Genomic DNA, 25,685 nt, shown 5'->3' with positions numbered 1-25,685 from the left:
GGAGAAATCTGAGTTTTACATCTTGACACGTGGGACTCGTACATGTGTACAGCGCTGCAGGCTAAACAGCTTTGTTGCTCACACACCATTGTGTCAGCACTGTGGGAGAAGACATCTTGTAATGTATTGGTATTTGTACCAGAACTGAAAAAAGTCTGAAAAGCACCCATTTCAAAACCAAGAACCGAGAACTCACTGTAACGCCTTTAAACAAATAGTTGAATAAATGTGTGGTCTAGCAGATGAATAAAATGGAAAGTTTTTTTCAAGAAAAAAAAAAATCTAATTTCATTACATATTTAACAGCCTGGAAATTCCATCCTTCCCCATCAGCAATTAAACCGCTGGTGCACCGTTCTGCATATGAATTAGCTCTCCGCAGGTCCATTTTCATTTCAACTCCATGCACAGTTGATTGTAATTCTTCAGAATTGCGGCGTGTGACTTTGCTGTCACTCTGCTTTCTCGCTTTCATTGGAAACTCAATTATATTTTAAATTTGACATCACCGTTCCATGACACATTTTTGAAATTATTCCCATTGAATTGCTCCCACAAAATCTCAGTCAGTCACCGAACAAAACCAGAGTGTCCGAATATAAAAATCTAAAAGAATGATGGAAATAATGACTTCTTCTCGACAATAACAAGTGCAGAAAGGGTTCAACCCACGTTGCATTAACACAACACAATGCTGGCGTGCGCTGCACTCTTCTCTTCTCTTGACTTTATTTTTTTTTCATTCTGCATTCAGATTCTAGTTCATGTGGGCTTTCTGACAGAGGAGTCTGGGGATGTTTTCAGTCCCAAAGTGCTGAAGGGGGGTCCTCTGGGTGAGATGGTGCAGTGGGCCGACATCCTCACAGCCCTCCATGTGCTGGGACACAACCTCAAGATCTCGGTTTCTCTCAAGGAGCTGCACGGGTGAGTTTAGATTTGATTCATTCCTCTCTGATCATGTTGTTTCTCAAGCTGTAGGCAGAACTGCTGCAGTCAATGTACAACACTCGGCTTTGTGTGGCGATGTTTCTCACGTCCACATTTAATGTGAGATTCTGTGGGGGCATCGGTGCAGGAATCATCCGTTGGTTTTAGGATTCATTCTTATTATTAATTGTTGAATAAAAATGCTTTGTTGTTCATTCTGCGACACTCTGCGAGGGATCGGCAGCCGTCGCTCACACACCGTTTTTCGATCACCTTTGGCCACTCAGATAAGCTATCTCTCCTTCCCGCAGAGTGCCGTTTCAGCCTGAGGGCTTGACAGCATCTCTACAGTTGGTGCACCTCCTTCCTGCCGCAGCTCGCCCGCTGCAGAGTGATAACGGGCTTGTCGCTTGCCATCACAAACACAAAGTGCTTCTACCAGTTGACACGCACTCACACATGTGTTTGCACAAAGCTCCGCCATCCAGTCAGGCCGACGAGATGGTTACATCTAAAAATATAAGGCTATTGATTGTCGCACCGACGGGTCCGGGTCCTGTCTCGGACATTTTCTCGCCGTCGTGATCTTTCAGAGCGGCTCCGGCTTCACGCTGGCTGGTCAGGAAAATGACCGTGAACAAGATGGGATTTTCTGTCGATTCTTTTCCTGCCAGTGGGCGACGTGGAGCTGAGGCAGACCGGCTGATGATAATGGCCGCTTGTTGTTGAGCACTGTATCCACTGCTGTAGGCGAGCGGTAAGGGCATTGATGGGTTTGAGCTGCCCTTTGATCTCAAATGTGTGAAGAAAAGCTGCCTTGATAATTATAGACCTGGGAGATCGCTGAGGTGGGTAAGTTGCCGCAGTGGGAATGCTTCCGCTAGCCGTGCCATTATTTAACCCACTAATTGGTGTCATGTGTGAATTGAATCACTGCAGAATGTCTCCATTGGGAATAAAACCAGACATGTTTCAAAAACTGCTGAAGACTCACAAAGAAACATCAGATGAATACGGTACATGTCCATGTGTGTTTATGTGTGTGTGCATTAAGGTCATCGTGCCATAGCAGAGCGAGAGGTGGACTTTATTGAGAGATTTGTATGGATTTTGTACCTTTTATATAAGTGTGCTGTGGCGTTCCATTAGGGCTGAAATTGTTCTTTATTCATGAGGAAATGAAATGTTCAGCCTCAGAGAAAATATAATGGAAAGCTGAAATTGAAGACAAGTGGATTTATATCAGGCTCAGACCGTAGTCACTCTCCCCGCCAAACACAACCCAGTGTACTTGTCCCGCTCTTTTCATGGTCATCTTCAATTGGCCAGTTAATGGTAGATGCTGAACATCCATAAATCCCTTTCCTGTGACTATTAGCGGATATAAAAAGGGAGCATTTCTCTCCATCCCTTGCTCTCCCACGCGCTATCAAATTGACAGATCATTATGTGGGTTGAGCTCCTACAGATTCCCTCAGGCTTGTATCTATTTACATTTCCTGCTCTTCACTTTCCTACCCAAGCTTTGGAAAGAAGGTTTTTTTTTCCCACTAAGCCGCCTGCTGTGGTGCTTACGTGGACAGGATAGTTGATATGTTTTAGCGTTTTCTCCGACAGACAGATTAGTCACGACGGGAGCTTAGCTATGGTGGGAGTCAAGCTGTTGGTTTGCATCACATAATTGCCTCTAATTGGCAACCTTCATTCTCTCCGATGGCTTCACCGAGTATTCACTTTGGCTGCATGGCGTCTTTGAAATCAGTTATGCTCACACATCCCGCCTTCAGCCACTCTTGTCCATTCAAAGATCCTGCAGATGCTCCACTCTGTGAACAAACCGGTCACAGTCGTTTCTCTTTCCACGCACTCTTTTTTTTTTTTTTTATCAGAAGTCATGCAACTTTTATGTCCCTCTAGATCGCTGTGAAGCCGTTCAGGTCACAATCCCACCGCTCCAAACTCTGGCTCTGCATTCACAGAGGTAGCAGCCATTGCTCCATAAAAAGCCACAACAGAATATTGTCTTTCTTTCACCTCGCCCTCGTTATTGTCTACTCACGACTTTGCTGGTTTGAACTTTGCAGCAAATTGGAAATTATAGTGTAAACGTGGACTTCAGTGGCCTCCATGATTTACGTCCGACAGCGTGCTGAATCAGGACCGTGACCGTTTCATGGTGGAATCTGATACTGACGACTGGTTAGTCAACTGGTTGACTGAAGAAGTCAGCCATGAAGGAAGATCCACGTAGAGGGAGAGCAGTAACAGAGGCACAGTCCTGGTTTACTGTAATTGAGGTGGAGACGGAAGCGGCTGTGACATCACTTCTGTCAGGAACACCGGCACACCGAGGAGGGAGGCCCTTCGGCGGTTTGCAGGGCGGCAAAGACAGCTGTCTCTTCCGCTTGGGGATCTCATCCCCTCCCAGAGCGACGTGGGTAATTAGCCGGCAACCGAGCATGGTGTCTCAACACCTAAGGAGCAGTGGATGAGGGGGAGGATGGAGTGAGAAAACAGAGGAGGGAGAGGATAAGGAGGGAGGAGGTAGCTGCAGCCTGTCAGGTTTTAGCAAGTTCTGTTAGCAAGCAGAGCGGAGAAGCAACGCTCGCACTGGTAGTGTTGTGATCCCGAGATGGTTCTCACAGTCTCTCTGCCTTACTCGTGCTCATCTAGTTCCACTGTTTTTACACGCTATTGTATCTCTGACTCTGGTTTAACATGCATGATGTGAGCGCTGCTGTGTGCGTAGGCATTTTGCCGATGGCGGTTCTATATTAATTATGTCTAGCAGTGCTTCACTTGACCGAGCACCTTAACACCAGGTGATTCCTACCTTGGTTCTCCCTGCAAACATACAGACGTGTCTGAATTGTGTGATCAGTATTCCTAAGAAACGATTTAAACAAATGTCAAATTGGGGCTCAATTGTGGGTGCAATCCTGCAGCCAGAACAGTGGGAGCAATGGCAGGCATGTGCAGGGCTTTCTGAAGTGTTTAAAAAAAAAAACATCAAAGCTGTCTTTTCCCTCGAAGCTCCAACAAAGAGCCTCATTGCGCTGCCAGTCTCAGCTTGTGCCTCTCCATAAGTGCCGATGCCCTCTCACCCTGCATCCTTCTGATTGATGTGCCTTTGTTTCTGTGCTTTGAGATTAAATGCAAACACAGCAGCATTGATACAAATTGCCAGTGTAGGCCATGAGTTAGGAAACATCTTAAGGATTTGTCTTCAGCACAGTATTGCATGGTGACTAATTGAGGTTAACAGTGCAGTGCTTGTGTGAAATTCCTTAATTTAACAATTTTAGTGCCCTAAAATACAGCGGTGGTCAGTGTTTCTAAATAGATGTTGCCCTTAAGGCTCAGTCTTTTTTGTTTTTACAGATTTTCACAGAAAAACACTTTTTTTTTTAATGACCAGACAGGTTTGAACAAATCTTCCCACAGATTCCCTACTCCCTTTTTTCTGCAGCATAAGGACTTTGTTTACCGCACTTTAAGAAAATGAGGCGCTCTTGTGATGTTGACAGCTCAGAAAGTGCTTCCAGAATCAAAACTGATGAAAAAAAAATGAGGAGAGAAGACAAATGAGCTGCTGACAACACAAAAGCAGTATAAAAACTGAGTTTACCCTCCTAAATGCACATGTATTTCCGTTTTTTTTCAATCAAAGCTGAAGATAATTGAGCACAAGTTACTCCACACGTTAACATAAAGTAAGGCTGTCATAGCGACCATTTGCGAGCTGAGATGGAGCCATGCTGCACATCAGGCCCATCAGCTGTCTCTGATCACAACAGCGTCAACATCTGAGTTTTTCTCTCCTGATATCCTGCAGTCTCAAGTGGTCGATTAGCATGCCAGACTCTGTTCCCTCTGGCAGGCCGGCTTCACACACATCAGCTCTCCTCTCTGTCGATCCCCTCTCACCGCAAGGCCGCCTTGCTGCCCTCAGTGAACCCCTTCGTCCCTCATATGTACCTGTAAATGTGCCTCAGCCAATTCCCCTCACTGTTGGACATGTGCACCCTGTAATGCAGTGACTAAGGAGTCTCTAACACTCTTTTGTCTGACTCTCTCCCTTTTCCCCAAACTGGTGAGCTGCCATGCTGCCAGTGGGCCAGCTGTGAAACAGAGAGATTGTGCCCGATGGTTGTCAAATGGTTTCGGGAAATGTATGCAAGTCTGGCACCTTTTGTTCCTCTTTTTGCAGTCGCACTCTCACAACTTATTTCTCCATTTTAAAGGCGGAGCAGGTCATTAAAACAGATGGTTTTCTTCTCAAGAAGAAGTCACTTTCACACTGTTAGAATAAAAATAAAAGCTGATTACATCCTTCTCAGCTTATGTTTAAGAGCCAAATCCAGTGTCGTCCAAAACCTGTTAAAAACACAATTGGAAATTGTACACAGTGACATTATCCTTCATTCTGAAGGACGCGGCCAGTGTGATCTCTTCTGAAACAACTCTGTAATTGCATTTTTAATATTTGAAGAGCAGCTCTGTCTTGTTGACATCGCAGAGCGCGCTCATGGCCGTGTTTATGCTGCTGAGAGGAATAAACTACACTTTCATCACAGTAGACCAAAGAACACCAATATACCAATAGATTTCACCAACGAGTATGGCTCTTTTATGTGTATTTAATAGTTTAATAGTTTAGAGGACAATGGAGCTGTAAATCATGGCTGCAGTTCTTGTTAGTGGGATACATTCATTGCTGGTTGTTGTCTTTTTATGGGATTTGTTGATAATGATAAAACGATGAAATAATGCCAGCCTGCGTGTGCATCTGCGAATGATAGCAATAGAGTTGTTTGTGCCTGCTTGTGTATGCATACTTTATTATGTATGTGTGCTTGTGTGTTACATATCCCATTTCCAGACTCCTGGCTCCTTAATGCACTTTAATCCCTTTACTCGTCCCTTAAAGTTTGCCCGGATTTGCATATATCCCATTAAACCTCTGAACAGCAGCAGCTTCAGTGGATCTGTGAGGAGCAGAGTCACGTACAGTCACTGTAATACATCTGCTCTCACATTGAACCGTGAGAGGCTATACAGGCCATAATAACAGGACAGTGAAACCACACATGTGACTGAAAGATATACATAATACATTTTTATGTATCACAAAAGGCACCTTCAGCATGTGCAGGTGAGTTTCACCTGTGTATGTGCTGTTTTAGTGTGGAAGTCAATGTCCGTGTCTTTAGCCATGCTAGCCGACTCTGTGGCTGCGTTGTCAGTTAGTTGGTCCGACACTTTGGTCCAAACTAAAATGTCTCAACAGATATTGGATCGATCACCACGTCATTTGGTACAAATAGTCTTGTTCCCCTCAGAATGAATTGTAAAAACGTTGGTTATCCTTTAGTTTTCCCCAGCTGTACTTTGTGTTTACCACTAGCTATTGCTAGCACACTGAAGTGAGATGGTGATCACGGTAAACATTCTGCCTGATAAACAACAGTGCGTTTGCATTGTCATTGGGAGAAAAATGTCCAAATTAAGGTCTAAAATATGTAAAATAACTTAAAAATAGTCTCAATCCTTTTTAGTACAACAGAGTATTAGGGACATTGTAGGTCATAATAATATTATAATAATAATTAGGTAGCTGAGGGAGGGGGAAATATACAGAGAAAAAACTCAAGATGTCGAAAATGCATGAGAACAAAACCTGGATACTGTTTGAGAATAAAGTGGCGAATTTACAAGCAAAAAACGCACATTTTTGAGATTATAAAGTCTCATAAATTTATGGGAAAAAACTCGTAAAAATGTGTAAAATGAAGAGTGCAAAACTGTGGTGATGACAAATAATGGGGGGGTGTTAAGGTCGCACATTGCTTCACTTTGCGAGGATGAATCAACCTCATCACACCACAGATGACGGCGTTAAACACTGCGCTAACGTGAGCCGCTGAGTGCAAAATATTACATCGGAGCAGACTCTCCATCATCCATCCATCCATTCTCATCCACTTACCCAGTGTTGGGTCGCAGCAGCAGGCTCAGCAGAGTATTCTGGACATCCCGCTCCCCGACAAACTCTGAGGACATAATTCACCGTAATCTGTGGTTCAACACAAGCAGATATGTGTTCTGGGCCTTCTCTGTGTTGTTTTCCCTTTAAACTGACACAGTAACCGTTGGGCACGGTCCCTTAAGAGCTTCAGTGTGGAACTATAGTAAAGCAGTGTGTTCAGGGTAATGCCTTCTCAACGGTGGGTTTTCTCACTGTGCTGAATTAAAGTGTCATCAAAGATAGAAGTTTTACTTTTCTGTAACTTCTACAATATTTATTTAAGGTCAGAAAGAAACGCAGAAAGAACATGAAACCACATGTATGTATGTGAGGACCGTCACCTCGCTCAGTTGTCATCCTTATAATAAAACTATTTACTGTTCCACTATTTTTCTGAATTATTTCTCATAAATATGAAACTTTATAATCTTGCAAATTTCAGATTTCTTTCTCGTAAAAGTTCGACTTTAATCTTTAAAGCTGCAATGAAAAAGGACTTTTTTTATTACGGCTGCGTAATCATTTTTTTTTTACCCTAAAACGCGGCCATAGTCGATAGCAGATAAAAGTTGCTGAAATGTCCTGTATTATGGCCTTTGTGTGATAAGCTGGACTGTCTCGCACCCACCTGGCTGCGTACTGCACACAATACAAAGAACAGAAATACAGCCTGAAGAAGAAGAAGCATTTTTGTTGGTGTGAGCGCTGAATCGCCTGGGTGTACACCTTCTGACTGAGGAAACCGCAGCTCATTATCCCATCTGCTGTAGGGGAACCGGCCGCTATGTCTGTTTCCAAAGGCTGCGGTGCTGACTGAACATGTTCACTGTCCAAAGAACGATCGATACAGGCTCTCGTTTCGCAGGTATTTGTGTGTGTGTGTGTGTGTGTGTGTGTGTGTGTGTGTGTGTGTGTGTGTGTGTGTGTGTGTGTGTGTGTGTGTGTGTGTGTGTGTGTGTGTGTGTGTGTGTGTGTGTGTGTGGCCGCTGGGTTGTGCAGCGTGTGTTTCTGAGCCAGGCAGCGAGAGAAAGAGGGAGTACAGTGTGAGGTCATAGGCCCGCTGCAAAACTTTCTTGAAGTGGATGCAGTTTGACAACACTGAAAGCTTTTATATTTTCCAGCACAGTGACTAAAGACGGTCTTTTCTTCTCTGCTTCCTGTACAAGTTCTCCATCCTTGACAGAGTTTCTTACATTGGTCTTGGTTTGCTTTTCTTTGAAATATGAGACTTGGAAGCCTTGACGGAGCTCTTTTTTGATATGAACTCCTTTTTGATCACAAAAAGTTTACATTATGTTATTTTAAAAACAAATGTAACATCCAGGCCCTTTTCTTTTGCCTGTAATTTGTTCAGTTACACATTGAGAAAGCTAGAGGAGATGTGGCCAAGGCTAAGTTTCTCACATCTTCATTTCATTTTCAAATGGAAATGTATTGTAGTAAAAGTCTGTTCTTGTGTCTGTAGTGGTCCCTCAGAGCTGCGTTATCATATTTAAACAAAGATTTTACAAACTGCTCCTTGTTGTATTATCTTGACATCCAGTAAACTGCATTTAGTACACCGCAGAGTACTTTACAGACCTGCACATCCACTTACTCTTCTTCTGCCGTACTGTTATTGCGCTGTGGCGTGTCTCTGAAGGCCTGCTGAGGTTTGACAAAGCAGCACTTCCTCTTGTAATAAAAACAGACACACTTGAGATTGTGTTTTTTCTCAAACAAAGCGCTACCTTGATCCCAACTGAAAGCAGAGCGCTCTGAAGCTGCGCTGTACTTTGTCATCGCGGACAACAAATGCATATCTCCTGTCTTTCCTGGTTTTGGTGAGAAAAAGGCTCTTTTGTAGCTGCTCTCGTCTGGGTTTTATTCATGCCTTCTTTCTCCAGGCAGCGGGCGCTTTATCGCGACTGATCAAGCTCGTCTCGTTCACTGCACGGAACGGAACACTAACGAGGACAAATTGTATCATACAACACTGACTTGCAAGCTCACATATTTTATTATCATATAATGAATATGAAAGAATATCATTCGCACATGTGCCTTATGCGGAAAACAAAAGTATATTATTGGACAGTATTGGACACCCTGAAATTATGACCTGACGGTGGTGCGCGATGGCGAGTCTGAGGATGAAAGTTATTACAGTTCAATGTCTGGGGAGCATGAATGTGTGCGCCTCATTTCATGGCAGTCACGTAGCTGCTGAGATATTTCAGTCTGGAAGAAGTGGATCGACCGACCAACAGGCTGACGATGTCATCCATAGCTACGCTACGAGTCAGGCTGTAAACAAAGAAAGCTAACAATGCAAGGGAGAAGAACAACTTGAGAAGAGGCACTATTGTGGCTATCTTTGTGCCAACGTTCATGCAGTAATTGCTTGGAAGGCGTCGTGATGAAAGGCGGATCGAGCGCAAACACTGCTTGAAAGCATCCATCCCTCAGTATCAGTCAAAGACGTGTGGTTAAAGCCGTCTCGCTAAGAACACTGACATGCTTCAACGAAACTGGGCTCTGTCATTCTTCCTGTCCTCCCCTCTCTCTCTCTCTGTCTCTCACCCGACCAAACTCAAGTTACACAAGCACCCACACATACACTCAGAATCCTCACGATATGTTTGTATCTGTACAAATGAGGAAATGTAAGTACAACAAATGTTAAGTTTAATTTAACTTGGTGTACGTCAGTGCGCAATTTCCCTTTATAACTCCCAAATCAACTTGACATAGTCCACACATGGATCAGCCTCTGTCATTACTGTACGATGGGTATTTAAATTCTCTTTGGGATTACAGAGATTCTTGTTGTACGCCGCTGTGCACACTGTTTGGCTCAGTTCGACAGTAACATCGCATCTGTCCTGTCTGCAGGTTTTTGGGGGTCCCTCCAGGAAGAGGAAGCTGTCCTCTGACAGGACCTCTGCCCTTTGACCTCATCTACACCGACTACCACGGCTTGCAGCAAATGAAGCAGCACATGGGTCTGTCACTGAGGAAGCACAAGTCAGTGTTATACTCTCTCTCTCGCTCTCTCTCTCTTATGAGTCTGTCTTGTCATTCCCATTTGTTTCCCAAGATGTAAGTGCAGTGTTTGTTTGTTTGCATTCATTTCTTGTTACCAGTAATTGCCTTATTGCTGAAATACTTAACTATTGGCTTATTGACTGGCTGGTGTTACAGACTGGTGGAAACTTTACTGTGCATCAGCAAAATTCTCCCTTATGGGGGATCCAATGTGGCCTCTTTACACAGTGATTAATCAACCAGCTGCAGGCTTCATCACAAACTCTGCTCTTTATATGCATCACATAGGGAGGTTTGAGTAGGTTGCTTAAAATGAACGACTAAACCTGTACACAAGTACATAGATATGTACTACAGTAAAATATAGTTCATGTATTTGTAAATGCTTTAAAAATCCACAATTCTGAACGGTTCCAGGCTTGTTTCTTTCTGAAAATCCAGTTTTTGTTCTTTTGTTCCAGCTGAGCAGCGATAGAGCAGTGTGAAAGCAAATCCTCTGTTTTATCCAAACACAGAAAAACATTGTGCAAATTGCAACTCTGGGAAGAAAATGTATTTACGGAGAAGGAAAAAGGTCTTAGCCGTGTGTAAATAGTGATAACCATGTTGGGTGTAATGTTGTTAGATTGTATTATGGAGCTGGATTGCGGTTTGTTTTTATTCCACATTTTACGAGAGGAGAAGGGAACATTCTTTAAAAGAAAGATTCCCATTTCACAATAATCCATCGTGATTCTCCTGCGTTTTGAGCTCCTGGCAGAGCGGCAGTGGAAACCTCGCTGATTCCAATCAGCGCCGGTCCGAGGTCAGCTGATCGACCAGCACTCCTCAGCTGTCACACAGCGAAAGACCAATACTTTAATTTCCTCTCCTGCCCTGACACTGATTAGGGAGGCAAGACATTGATAAATCTCAGATTGGATTACATCAATTGATTTTTGATTTGCTAGTGCGAATATTCACCGCCTATAAAGTGCTAATGTAATTTTCTTCTTCTCTCGTTGTAAACTAAAAGCATAATTGCTCCTCTGTTCCTCCCCGCTTTTTCTGTTTGATATTGATTTGGAAGGACATCAACACATCTTTTAAGATGTTTCAGTGTCGAAGGAGTGTAATTCCCTGTTGACGCGTTGCCTTCATATTATCAGAGAGAATTTTAAACATCTTCCAGTCCATCCAAACAGACTCGCGCACTGTAAGAGAGTGTAGCATCTCCTTCAAATGTATTTCTGATATTCGTCCAAGTGTTTGGCTCAAATCCATCCAGGTTGCATCCTGATCTGTTCCAGCAGAGGGCCTTGCGGTGGCTGTGAAACCCGGCTGTGATTTAAGCCTCAGACGTCTCACCTTGAGGCTCGTAAGCTCGGCTCAGTGAGGAGGGACTGGCCGGGGACGTTGCTATCCATCACCACTGACTGCTTTACAAACCAACAGTCTGACAAACAAGACACTCATCGTGATGAAATGAACTCTTATTGCTCAAAATGAGGACGGCATTTTTCCTGGCTGGCAGTCTTTTGCATACTGTTTATGTAGACTGACATCGATGCTTTGCCTGGTTTAGCATATATGTGCTACATTAGGGGGAATAAACCAAGCTAGGAGCAAAGGAGTTTTATTTGAAAGACAACCGCGATCTCATTTTAGCTCAGCCTAATTCTCGTTTTGTCCCAGGTGCCACATCCGAGTGATTGACACCTTCGGCACGGAGCCTGCTTACAACCACGAGGAGTACGCCACCCTGCACGGCTACAGGACCAACTGGGGCTACTGGAACCTTCACGGCCAGCAGTACATGACCATGTTCCGTATGTGGGCTTTCATTTCTCTCAGACAGATTGTCTCTTTGCTGAAGTGAAAATGATCTGCATAATTCTCACAGACGACATCAAAAAGCTTGATTTGTGCGTGTGTTCGTGCGACTGAAAGCGCGAGCAGATCGTCTTCAGACGGTAACGGGCGAGGCCAAGCACCACCAGTCAGACACAGGAGAGAACGCTAGAAACACACAAGCATTCGGGGCACATTTGTTGAAAATTGGTGACAGGAAAAACTTCAGCTGTTCGTGTCGTCTCCGATTTAATTCAGCGACAATCGGCAGCCCCGCCGCTTCCACAATACTTTCATCACAAAGCCCGACACTGTGAAAGCTTTCATCTCGAGTTTGAATTGACTGAAAATACTGTTTCTTTTCGCTTCCCACTTGATAGCTCCCTGCTGTAGTAGACTTCCTTTGTGTGTGTGCTGCCATTCATCGTGTTGTTTTGTATCCTGAACGCTGTAAGCTGTGGCACTTTTAAAGCTGCGATCCAAAAGTCTTTCAAGGTTAAAACTATAGCAGAGATGAGGGTGAAGAAAGTGTTTTGTAAAGTTGTTTCACCTCATTCGTGGTGTGCAACAAAAGTCAACCAGCCAATTGATGCAAATGCAAATACACTGTATTGTTTATTTAACCGATAAAGTTATCAGTGGCATTGTTTTACCACACAAATCAATGGAACAATTATTCACATGAAAAACACATTTCAGCAGAGTCCCCACAGTTGTCCCTCCGTTCAGTATTGTGTGAATGCACAGCAGCCCGGATCTCCACTCTGCCTCCTTTTTAGTTCAGTCATATTTCTTTGAGACATGAAATTGCACTTTTACGGTTGTGTTGCCAGTTGCTTTTGTTTATCCTTGGCAGCCCACACTCCAGATAACTCCTTTATGGGCTTTGTGGCGGAGGAGCTGAATGAGACGGAGAGACTGAACATTCAGCGGAACAAGGTTAACAACATGGCTGTTGTGTACGGCAAAGAAGCCGGCATGTGGAAGGTCAGTGTCGCACAATATCCCCAGCAAAACCTTTTGTTGTTTTTAATTTGTGAGATGAGAACCTCCTGATCTATAATGCGTTGTGTAATTTGGTAACCTCAAAATGTTTACTCTGTGGCTTTGCAATAAATAATTACAAATAGATTTAAAAGGACAGACAGAGAGACACAAAGAACTCTACGTGATCCTGTTGCGTGTGATGCCGTCTTGTGTAACTCTGGGTTCACACAGGCAAATGGCAACTCTTTTATCGAGAGGCTCCCTGCTTCCTCCTGGCGGGTTTCACATGACTCTCATTAAGGTGACCTCTTACCACCTTTCAGTAGAACAGAGTAGAGGCTTTTGCACACCAAGTTCATATTTTTCGTATGTGATTTTTTTTTTTATCCGATAAAAATCTTGAATCACAGAAACTTTGCACACTGAGTCTGATGCGTTTTTAATATTCTTTTCGTTGTGAAAATTCGCAGTATGAGACAAAACTGAATGTATTACGAGGGTGCAATGTACAGCGCTATTCCCAAACGGGGCTAATAAAATCATGACATTGGCAAGAAGCAATCGTTTATCTGCCTGGAGCGCGATCACTCCTGTGATCTGTGATACATCCTTAGTTCTCTGATCCGATTCGAAGCGGTTCTGCAATCGCCGGCCACAAAATGTCTTTAAACTAACAATCTCTGTATTGTTGACTTAGTTTGATGCAAAGTGCCGGGGGGACGAAGTGAATGTTATCAGGGAACATTTTGGATGATGACGTCTCGGGGCTTTGTGTGTAAAGGCCTGAAATACGCTACATTGCGATGAATTTTTTTAGTGATGAAATACGTGAGAGAGATATTGAGTCCCATTCATCCTGCTCGATGCCATTTGCCCCAAAAGTAACACTACGCGGTCTATCATATTGTGTGATTTCTTAGATGGCTCTCAATTCAACACAAATTGCAGTACACTTTTGTTCAGTTTATGTTAAACAGTGTAGTGTTTGGTGTTTTTGTTACATCCTCCTTAGAAATCAATTCCTAAAGCTTCAAATACAGTATACTTTGTACTGAACGAAAACAATTTGAGGATAAACTTAAAGTCGAAATGTTCAGTAGGACACGCTCTTGGGCTTCTGATTGGGTTACGACACCAGCAAAGTATGAATAGAACCATGATTAAGGGCAGAGGTTTTCAAACTGTGCGCCGTGCCTCCCCACTGGGGCTCAGGAGAGTTAAAGGGGAGGTGGGGAAGGAGAAACGTGACGCAAAGACACTGCATGAGGTGAATTTGAGTCAAACGTGTTACTCCTCCTTTGAGTCTGAACTCAGAACACTCACACAATACTTACAGTGTATCTCTAGATTCAGTGTGACCTATACCACCCACGATAATACCACTATCTATGTTAATCACAAATAAAATCCATTCATCTGCTTAGAAATTATAGAAAAAAAGACTTATAATCTGGCATACTTTTAAATCTGCCAATTTGCCTACATTTAAACAGATATTGGCTAAAAGCAGAGCTCAAGTTGTAGCCCTCAGGTACAATTGTAACTCCTGTTTATTCTCCCCAAAGCTCCGCTGTTGTCTCGAGGGGGAACACAGCGTCGTACTTTGAAACTTCTGCTTTAGGGGAGTTATTATACCCCTACACACAACATTGACAGAGCTATCGCATGTTATAATTGTTGCATTCACGAGGTTCCGAGAATCTGACGAAATCAAGATAAAGTTTGGAGAACTTTTGAATATCACTTTCCTAATCAAACCTGCACAACCCCCACTAGATGTGACAAGTGTGTCCTCCAGGAATCTGGCCTGAAGTGTGATGGTAGAGGAACAATCGGTTTTGTTTAGAGAGTAAATTTTCCCTTCGAGCTGCTGGCAAGATGTCTCGTTCTTGCTGTAACTTTGAAGTGTGCCGCAGCCTCCCACAAGGTTTGATTCACTTCACTGACTGCAGCTTTGTTCCTGCACCAACACAACATTCCCTGTTTCTCTGAACAACTTGAGCTGCAGTGTAACATTTGTGCATCCGACAGATTTGCACCGTGAAGCCGGTAGTGTTGGGGTCTCTCCAGACAGTGAATCCCCCCTCGATGGGAGCAGTCTCTTCCTCCACCTTTTGAGGTTTTGAGTTTCACATGAGAGATTTGGGATCTGTAAAGGTCCTACGAGAGGAAAAAGGACTAATACTTCTGTCTTTTCCTCTACACCTGCTTCTCACTACTCCGCTGCCCTCTTCTCTTCTCACCCTGTACTATTCTACATTCATCCCATGATGCATCATTGATGGATTCCCACAGCTTCAAGTAAGTACACCTGCTTTTCACTGGCATTATTGATTTTTCGAATAGCAAAAAAAGACTTCTACTCTGCTTTTTGTTACCAAAAAATATATAATTCTCTTCAGTTGTGTTGGCATGAATGTATCAGAGCCTAACTTTTGAATGTCAGTTCTGTTTTAAAATATAAAAAATATCTCCCAACATCTAAATCTGTGACTAAAACATGAGCAAACACATTTCACTATTAATGTGGTCATAATAGAAATTAATTGTAACTCTCATGAATCCATGAATGTAAGCAGAAGTGGAAGAAAGTGTGACTTCATCTCCATGTTGCTCGAAGACATTAAAATGGCCCACGATGAAAAACGATCAAGCAGATGACATTTATGAATGATTTATGCCTCGAAGACATCATTAGTGAATAATTCATATCATTCCCCCAGAAACGCTTTTTCGAGATAAACTAATTCAGTTTTACGTCAGTGAAATAATTCAAGCAAATTGTTTCCACGGGGCAACGTAGGAGATATACATTGATTTCAGTCTGTCATAACTTCACAGGTACTGGACAGTTACCAGTTAACAAATTGATGACGTTGGAGCTAACAAGCCTACAAACGCAGACTCGGCTCATTTGAACTGCTTGCCTCATTTCCATTAACCAATACTTTTGTCTGGGCTGGGGTGATACTATTGCCCTCCCCAGCACCTTTGGGCTTTTCTCCTCTGCCCTTTCAAGAGCGGTTGTGTGTAATACTGATGAATCTAGTGGTGTCGCTGCTGCAGGGGAAACTTCACATTGCCAAACACAAAGTGAGCAATCAAAGGCTAAAACCAACCAATAGGGATCTGGTGCACTGAAAACAATAGTCCCACCCTTGTAGCAGTGTTTGCAATGCTAAAGCAGTAACTCCACAGTGTCCATTTGTACGTTTTCAGCTCATGTTGTATGTTGTACGTTTCAAAGGGAAAGGAAAAGTTCCTGGCCATTCTGCATCGCTACATGGAGATCCATGGGACGGTCTACTATGAGACACAGCGTCCTCCAGAGGTGCCTGCCTTTGTTAAGAACCACGGTCTGCTGCCTCAGCAGGAGCTGCAGCAGCTCCTCAGAAAAGCCAAGGTGGGAACATCACTGAGGCTTTCATGATCTTAGAACATGTGTTAAACCTGGATATGAGCAGACTCGTGATCTCCTCCTTCTTATTTTCCTGTCAAGCTGTTCATTGGGTTCGGCTTCCCCTATGAAGGTCCCGCCCCTCTGGAGGCCATAGCCAATGGCTGCATCTTCCTACAACCCAAGTTTAGTCCGTCTCACAGCTCTCTCAATCACGACTTCTTCAGAGGGAAGCCCACCTCCAGGAAGGTAGATGCTCTTATTATTTTATCCTGGCCATTAGGATGAAGGCGCTTATGCAAGCATATAAATATTAAGTACCCAGATCTTGACTTCACTTGTTTTGATTGTGACTGTGAATAACACATCCCATTTATTCCTCCCCAGGTGTCCTCTCAGCATCCTTATGCAGAGCAGTACATTGGCAGGCCGCACGTCATCACCATCGACTTCAATAACTCTGAAGAGTTTGAGGCGACCATCCGTGAGATCATAAAAATCAATGTATGTTAATTTATCGGTGTTTACCATCCAAGCTCAGCACTACTCATACAACACAAATAATGGCCCTATATTATAGTCTACCACAGCTACTACACTGCTGCATAATGATTATAATAGTTTGGTCTTGAATGCTTTATGAAAGCCTGGCTTGACCCACTTTAAGCCCTCAGCCTTTAATAGACCTCTTCATCATGGCGTCCTGCATTACAGCGCGATGCTTAGCTGGCCCGCTCTCCCCTCTCCGTGCTGCTAATTGCTTGAGATATTATGCGACTCAGGAGGTACACACTGCGCCCCACACCTGGGTTTACATGGCAACCTTCCAGAGGCCAGCCCCACAAACAGAATAGCATTGTCCGCAGCAGATCATATTAATCAATCACGCTGTGCTCAATCTGTCGCCACAACAACACCGAGCGGCCGCCTCTCGCAGTGCCAAGATGCACGTGTTCCTCTACCTGCCAGGTTCGTTAAATAGACCGCGTGTGTCCTGCTGATAGAGGCCAAATGAAGTACCACTTGTGGCGCTGGTAAGTGCTTGAAAAGTGGATCCTAGTGAAAGGAAAAACAATACTAATCACAAAGGCTGACTGGGCAAGTTTCCCCTTCATTCTAAAGGATTAAATGAAAGTAAGAGCTGCTTCATTTCCCATCATCGTGATGAGCATACCTGATGCGTTTAATTCAGACAGTTGTAAAATAATTAAGATTTGTAATCTCGGTTTGAATGTTACATTTTCATCGTATAGATAACACCTATAAATATAGCATCAAAAGGTGTGACGTTTTGGGAGAGCCGCTCTCTTACTGAGAGTTGGATGAGAAGATTGATTGATCACTAGAAGCCCCTTAGCTTAGCTTAGCATAGCTTAGCTTAGCTTAACACACAGATTGGAAGCAGGGGGGAAACGGCTAGCCTGTCTCTGTGCAAATAATACAAATCTGCACCTGTAAAGCTCACTAATGAAATGATGCGTTGCGTCGGACTGTTTCTTGGCTGAGAGCAGTTACTTCCTGTCTCCAATGGTTGCTCGTCAGCTGGTCACTTTGATTACACTTTTGTCTTTGTACTAATTGAACAAACAAGATATAACGTGTTAATTAGTCTTGCTGGTAGAGAAGAAGACAGAACCAGGCTAGCTGTTTCCCTCCGTGTCCACTCTTTGTGCTAAGCTAAGCTAACGGACTGCTAGCTGTAGCTTTGTATTTACAGTACAAACATGTATGACAACAAATAAGCGCATTTCCCAAAATAACGAAGTTTTCCTTCAACTTCTGTAGTATTTGGATAATAGGAGTTGAGTATATGTAACGAAATGTTTAAGTTTAATGAGATGCATCCTAGTTTACTAATATCACATGTACTCAAATCACATAATGTTCTTTACTCAACACATATTTAGGTTGGGTTTGTACCTTTTTCTGTCAGCGAGCTCGAGAGCCGTCGGACACACTATTGCCTCCGATTTCAACGGCTCCATGGCAACAGTGCATGATGGAAATGAAGCAACAGGAAGCTGATAAAGAAGCCCTAAACTGCCCGATCTCACCCTTTAGCTGGGTCTGTGTGCCTTTTTCTGGACATGGCTGCTCTTCGCACAACCCACCTCAGGAACGTGGAGGAAGTTTAATTTTATCGTCATCGATGATGGCATGAAATGATGGATGTTGCTCGCATTTATTTTGCGGCAGAGCAATGCAATCAGTTTATGTATAAGTCATTTTAAAAAAGTTTTACGCTGCGGAATTCAAATCGCCCTCGATGAAACATTTTTGTTCTCTCTCGCTCAGATTCTATTATATAAATATGCCCAAAAGGCAAATTGCATTGCGGAATATCTGATGAAGTGCCAGATACATTTCATTAAACTCAGATGAAGTAAAGTAATAAGGGAGTGCTATAAGGAACACAACACTAAAAGGAACCATTTATCAGTTTAAAAGCCTGAGTGCTTCAGTGGCCTGATGGTAAACAATGAGATCTCACTCTAGGTACCGTGGGAGAGATTCATTGCACAATCTCTTCCTGCGCTGAGACTCCTGACAGAATGTATCCCGATATATTCATAATAATTGGAATCATCAAAATACAATGGGCTTTGAAATGTAGTGATTACAGCAATATAAACCTGCATCCAGAGACATTAAACTGCAGTCATGTTTCTACAGCACCAGCAGAACGTCTTCCTGTTACACTGTTGGCATAAAATCACCAGAAAGCCATTGAACGGTGTCTCTGTGAATTAGAATCTATTTCCTGTCATCAAAGAGTCAGACAATGAGTGACAGGCTTTAACCAGCGACACTGATAACGGCACCCAGAGGACAAAGAATGCACAAAAACATCAGCCCCCTCAGTACTGGACGACCTGCACTCCGCTTTCAGTTTAATCCATTGTTTGACATTTTGATGTAGTCGTCACTAAACATAATGAAATCAGTTTTCATAGCTGTCACCTGTGATGTATTAGCTCATTGATTTTAATGTGTGGCATGATATAAGCCTCTCACAATCACGCTAATGAATATGTCTGCTTTGATTAACTATCAGATGCTCTGTTCCTGTAATTGTAATTTCTTATTTCTGTGGCGACACACACACACACACACACACACACCTACACACACACACACACACACAAATACCTGCGAAACGAGAGCCTGTATCGATCTTTCTTTGGACAGTGAACATGTTCAGTCAGCACCGCAGCCTTTGGAAACAGACATAGCGGCCGGTTCCCCTACAGCAGATGGGATAATGAGCTGCGGTTTCCTCAGTCAGAAGGTGTACACCCCACTGTTTCTTCATCTGTGTGAACATCTGTGTTTGCAGGTGGAGCCCTTCTTGCCCTATGAGTACACCTGTGAGGGGATGCTTGAAAGAGTTCACGCCTACATTCAGAACCAGGTGGGTCTCAGAACTCGACCGAGCCAGCAGGCATGCTGGGTAAAGTCATAATGATGCAATAGAAAATATATGTTAGGTGCATTTGTTGCATCATAGCAGGTCAGGTTGGTCATAGTTTGGTGGTGTGAATAAAACGCTGAAATAAAACCGGATTTATTGTTCCGCTGCTTGTGCCTGGCTCGATGTGGCTCATTATAATAGGAGAGAAGGAGTGCAGCGCAATACTGGGTCACTGAAACTATAACAGCTTAGTTAATAAATAATGTTACTAAATTACCATTTTGATCATTGCTACAAAGGGAGTTTAGGTTAAATACCAGTAGTAGTAGTGTCTAATATGTGTTTTTACAGTGCGTATCTTTTATACAGTGGAAACAGCTGGTAGTGATCTGTCGAGGTCAAATTGATCACTATAAGCGGATGATTTTTTGTTTGCTTTATTTCTCATACAGATTACCATCTCATTCACATTTGCATATTTATGACATGAATATAAAGTAATGCATAAGGACAGCTTTACTGTTTAAATGGTATTGACAGTTTGAAAATACAATGCAGCTGTTCCGAACACTTTTCAAACCAGAGAGGTGCTCTCAGCAGAGGGCAGATCTCCGCCAGCTGTGTGTCTGCGACGCCCGCTGCTGTAATGTCTGAACGAACAACAAAACCACAGTTGGCCGACTGCTCGTCACAAGCGTACGAGACACGTTTCTTCACTCGCACGTCTCACGCAACCGATACGCTCTTCATGACCCTGCAGATGTCTGCATCAGCTCCGTCTCATGGGCGTAACCGCGACTTGAGGGCGTTCCTACGCTTGGAAAACGTGAGTTTGATTGTCAACAAAAAAAGGCACAAAAAACTGCAGAGCGGCGGCGACGCGGTGAGCTGTGTGAGTAGTTCCGTTGGCTAGACACCCATTCCAAAACAGTTAAAGTAAGCAAACTGTTCCCCCCGCTGTGTCTATGGGCGCAGAGCAGCGGCAGGGATTCAGCGATCCACTCGGGCTGTCTTATCACTATCGGCCCCTACCAACCAACCGGGGCCAGAGGAGTGAGTGAGTGAGGGCTCAGCAGGCACTTGATGGAACACAGGCATTAAAAGGTGCTTTGAGAAAGTGCGACTCACCGCAATGAGAGGACCTTGAGCATGCATCCATAACTGGGCATCCAAAATATTATTCAGTTTGCTGGTAAGCTGTGGATGGACACAGGTGCACACTCACTCACTCACTCACTCACTCACTCACTCACTCACTCACTCACTCACTCACTCACTCATCAGCGATCACATGATTCTCATGGCGGAGGTAATAATTACAAATTGAATAGCTGTACTGTGTATAATTGAAATACACTATAGTACAGTACCTATACAACATGTTTTACTGTAACAGATAATAATTAGGCTACAGCCTAAAAGGGTATTGTGTAGTTTAAATATAACGTAAATAGGCTACTAAGCTGCGGCTCGGCAGTGGTTTCAGTTCATTTCTAGAATTTGAACAGGCCTGAAAATACACTTTAGGCCTTCTTACAAAAGCTTTTCCAAACATCCACAGTCTCCCCATTTTGAAAAAGATGTGTGTCGCTGGTGGCAAACACAATACCAGGATGGAATATGAATGAGGCTAATGAAGCGCTGCAAAGGAAATGTGTATTCACCTCTTGCTCATTCGGTCAGTCTTCATTGTGAGGCGGCTCACCTTCTTTGTTGACAGGAGAGAGGAATAGATCTACTTTGGCATGTTGGGTCCTTGTTCCTCGGCCAATCCATTTTATTTTCTTGAGTGTTTGTGAGGCACTTTTCCTTATTTATCATCTGGCCATCTCTAGGAACAGGTGCACACCACACCTTTTGTCCCCCTGTCTACCTTCATGGTTGAGTTTTTAGTCAAAAGGGTGTCGGTGTCTGTATTCATTTAATTCTGTGTTTGGAGGATTCAAGCAAACGTTTTCACAAGTTTCTAGAAATGTCGGCTGGATAAATGATTGATAGTAGCTTTAAGAACGGAAACAGCACGAGGATTTTTACACAAGGTCTCTTCTCATTAAAGCCTTCATAGAGCCGTTGAATTCAACTAATAAACTGAACTTCTATTGAAGAAAATCCTTTTCTGGGATTTCTCCTTTACTTAGCCACAATGTGTATTCCTCGGCCACACTGCCTGGCTCTGCTATTAAATTCTTTGCAGGCGGCAGCTGCGAGTTCAATGGACGAGCGCGGTGACTCATTCTTTGCAATGATGGTCCTCGAGGATGGCGATGAAAGAGAAAAAATGGACTAGTTATCCAACCTTTTACGCACATGAAAATGTAAAAGACTCCATCACTAAGATATTATGTTATTGTGCATTTTACTGAAAACCAAAGTGAATGAACCTGTTTGGTTAAAACAAACCGTCTGGTTTGTTTGAGCTGGTGAGGAAGCCGTCAATCGAACGCACCAACCACAGGACCGTATGATCGAGGCTGTGTGATTTTAGAGATTTCATTCAAAATCCATCTGCTGAATGTGTAATCTGTAATCTTATTGATCTATATTTAAGGCCGGATATGTATCAACAAGTTTCCTCTCCGTCCGTATAACTTCCTGTTCATTTACACCCACACGTTTTATACTGTCTTCTTACAGATGTAGTTGTCTTCTGGTACATCCGTCATGGGTTGGTTGCTTTAGTGTCTTTCTGTGGCAGGTTGAAGGAATGTGACACCATCACTTCCCAGGCTGTCACACACACACACACACACACATACACACACACCCGTCTGGCATGTACATTGTCAGACTCCCAGCAGACTCTCCTCTCTCTCTCTCTTCTTAAACTTCTCGCCCACCATTTTCAACCTTTCAAGTTTATTTCTAACTTCTCAAGTCACTTACAACTTCCTACCCTCATTTGTCTGCCCTGTGACTGAACCTCTCCTCCTCATCTGTCCCTTATACAATCAACTCTGATGACAGCTCCGTCTCTTCCCCTGAGAACATTGTCTGGGTGATGGCACGACGGCACACATTTGTTTTGTTGTGTCCCCGTAGCAGGGGAGTCACTTGATCAACTTTTCTCATTTAGCTCCAGAGACACACTGGTGGAGGTCAAACACACACTTAGAGGCGTTTGTGAGAAACAATCAGTGAGGACGATTTCCTGTGACGGGCCGTGGCGTCGGCCATTTTTATGTCGTGGTTCACAATGACGATGACCCCGCTGACCCTTTACAGCAGGAGATTGATCCTACTAGACAACATAGATCTGAGATGCCGGATTGGATGAACATGAAACCTACAGATGAGGTCACCTTTCCCCACTATATGGCAGATCAACAAAAAATGGTGGCTCCAGTGAAATGGAATGAATGCTAATAGCCAATGTAAAGCACAGTGTATAATAAGATTAGTGATGGCTGAATTCCATTTAGCTGCTTCAGCTTCAGGGTAGCAGTGCATGCTGGCTCACTGTCAAGATGACTGTTGTGTTTTTGCAATAAAATGTCCAAAGTATCTATTATAGTCGTCCATTGCATCATAAAGTGTGAAGAATTACAATTTAGTAATGACATGGTAAGTAACGAGGTGTCATGTGACTCGCCTGCACGTCCTCCTATTAAGCACATGTACAGTACATGACACGGGGGAAACACACCTGTGTGGTCGTCTGACTGATTGCTTCTCCAGACCTCAGCAATATTACAGTATAAATACTACCTTCAGATCTACAGACATACAACCCAGGTTTGTGTCAGATGTTCATTGTTCCTTATGTGTAGGATTGGACACTGTCTGACTTTGATGACTCAGAGTGGTAATATTAATAACATATAATTGTAAAATTGATATGATCACACAAACATGTACCGTGTCAATGATTACTAGACAAAATAAAACCTAAGAATTGTGGGAATTTTCTCACAAGCCCCACATTCAAAACTAAATACATGCACACATTAAAAATAAACTATTTGAATTAAAAGAAAAAAAGATAATTCCAAATAGTAGCATCTCCACACGCCCCTGCTATCCATCTCTGTCTCTTAACTTTGCCCCTTTCCATGCCTCGTTATATTCCTGATGAGCTGTGTGTGAGTGTGTGTCACAGATGCTGTCTGTGTTTAGGAGTGGAAGAGCAGCAGAGATGGAGAGATCGGAAGCCGTTATTGCCTGCGGGTGCTGGGAGCCTGTTTTAATAAACGGGTCTGGAGGCCAGTGGGACATGTCAAAGAAATGTTATTACCTGGGTCTTATGAATAGCCCCAGCTGGAGGGGGAATCTAATCAGGCCTCTCACCAGAGCCTAATTCTGCCTCCAAACATCATTTGTTATTGGGTGGCATAACTGCATTCATATCATTTCCTAGAAGATTGACGAGGACTTGTCAGCTCTGATAAGCACCTCTGTATCATCGCGGTTCTTTTATCGTTTCCTCTATCAGCTGTCCACTCCATGTGTACCAGAGCTGAATGCATGATTTTTCAGAGTGTGGAGTTTATTTTGGATGACAGGTCAAAGTGTTTGCAATACAACACCTGAACATATTTCTGATCTGGGTCACTTTGTCTTTTCACCTGCAGGACTTCTGTTCCCCGGAAGCTCCGTTTCCTCCCGTGAACTCGTCCTGGCTGAGCAGCGCTCCCAGTCCTTTCGTCCTCCTGCCGAACTCTAGCATCCTGACCTGGGCCGCCAACGCCAGCTCCTACTCGTCCTGGCCACCCCTCAGCGCTCTGCGCCTTTTGGCTTCGCTGGAGGGCCAGTCGTGTGTGAAGGCCTGCCAGAGTGCAGGACTCATCTGTGAACCTGCCTTGTATCGTTTCATCAACATTAAGGAGGCCTTCAGCGCGTAAGATGAGGGATACTTTGTTGACTGACAATTGACTGACAAACAATTTGGCCCCAAACCATTATTTATTATATATATATTTTTTGTTTTTTTTAATTGAAAAAACTTACCAGTGATCTTTGGATGCACATGGGGCGGCTGTTTCTTAGGGGGTTGAGCAGGTCGCCCACTAATCGGAAGATCGGCGGTTCAATCCCCGGCTACTCCATTCAGCATTGCAAAGTGTACTCGGGCAAAATGCTGAACCCCAAATTGCTGCCGAAGTCCGTGTGTCCGTGTGTGTGTGTGTGTGTGTGTGTGTGTGTGTGTGTGTGTGTGTGTGTGTGTGTGTGTGTGTGAATTTAGCATATAGATTAGATCCTGATGGGCAGTTTGTATGGCAGCCTCTGCCATCGGTGTGTGAATCGGTGAGAGGGTGAAAAAGTCCATTCACCATTTTCAAGTCAACTTTACACCCATGATAGTGATGTACAGTACATTGACCAATGCACCATCCACACTATTGATTACTTCTTGATTCATTCTGGACTTCTTGGAATTGCTCATTCTGCAAAATAATAAATTGGTTGAAGTAACTTTCCCTCTCCACAGCGTCATGGCTCATTGGCACTTCTAGTTTCAAAATGATGCAGCAGCATAAACTACAGAGGAAGACCAAAGCTCACCCTTTACTGTCAAATCTCCCTTCATTCCTTGAGGGCCAAGGGGCAGCACTGAAAATTAATATGAATTATATTACTGTGGTGCATTAGTGGAATAATAACCTTTAAAAGTCTTTATAGTTGCATCCTCCTCTTCTGTCTTTGTCTCCAGGCTGGAGCTCCAGTGTGACGGAGTGGATTCGGAGATGAACCACCTCTTCCCTGCCTTCTCAGCAGAGCATGCTGAATGTGGCCTGCAGCAGGATCCGCTGCTGTTCAGCTGTGCCGGCTCCAGTGCCAAATACCAGCGCCTCTGCCCCTGCAGAGACTATCGTATCGGCCAGGTGGCACTGTGCAGAGACTGCCTATGACTAGAGGAGGATCTGTGGACGGAGACTCTTTTCTAACACTCGGCATGATGTCTTTGAAAAGGAGAGTCAATGGTGAAACGGTGTAACACATGAACTCCACTCCTTTACCTCTGACCAAGGACTGGCTGCCAAAAGTGTAAGACGGCATAACTTCTCAGGGAGCTGCATGATTGTACTTGTGGTGGGTTTGAAGCCTCAGTTTAAAGGTTTACATGGCTGCATTAGGACCAC

At 43.6% G+C, this 25,685-nt stretch overlaps 1 protein-coding gene across 1 annotated transcript in view; it reads left to right on the top strand.

Moving 5' to 3' along the window:
* mgat5b (alpha-1,6-mannosylglycoprotein 6-beta-N-acetylglucosaminyltransferase B) overlaps window positions 1-25,456 on the top strand; it is a gene marked incomplete at its 5' end in the record, with an annotated part of 48,476 nt that extends 23,020 nt beyond the window's left edge. Inside the window, 10 exons of the mRNA XM_079177394.1 lie at window positions 755-924; window positions 9,830-9,961; window positions 11,657-11,790; window positions 12,669-12,799; window positions 16,047-16,202; window positions 16,299-16,445; window positions 16,584-16,700; window positions 19,534-19,608; window positions 24,177-24,442; window positions 25,256-25,456. Of these exons, the coding sequence (XP_079033520.1) occupies window positions 755-924; window positions 9,830-9,961; window positions 11,657-11,790; window positions 12,669-12,799; window positions 16,047-16,202; window positions 16,299-16,445; window positions 16,584-16,700; window positions 19,534-19,608; window positions 24,177-24,442; window positions 25,256-25,454 (1,527 nt within the window). The 3' untranslated portion in view covers window positions 25,455-25,456. The remainder of the gene's footprint in view (window positions 1-754; window positions 925-9,829; window positions 9,962-11,656; window positions 11,791-12,668; window positions 12,800-16,046; window positions 16,203-16,298; window positions 16,446-16,583; window positions 16,701-19,533; window positions 19,609-24,176; window positions 24,443-25,255) is intronic.
* Window positions 25,457-25,685: the final 229 nt, after the last annotated feature.

This window comes from Pholis gunnellus (assembly GCF_910591455.1).
Source record: "Pholis gunnellus genome assembly, chromosome: 17".
In the NCBI taxonomy this organism is placed as follows: domain Eukaryota; kingdom Metazoa; phylum Chordata; class Actinopteri; order Perciformes; family Pholidae; genus Pholis; species Pholis gunnellus.
Note: the sequence above shows the minus strand (reverse complement) of the source record. Positions and strands in the feature narration are given on the sequence as shown.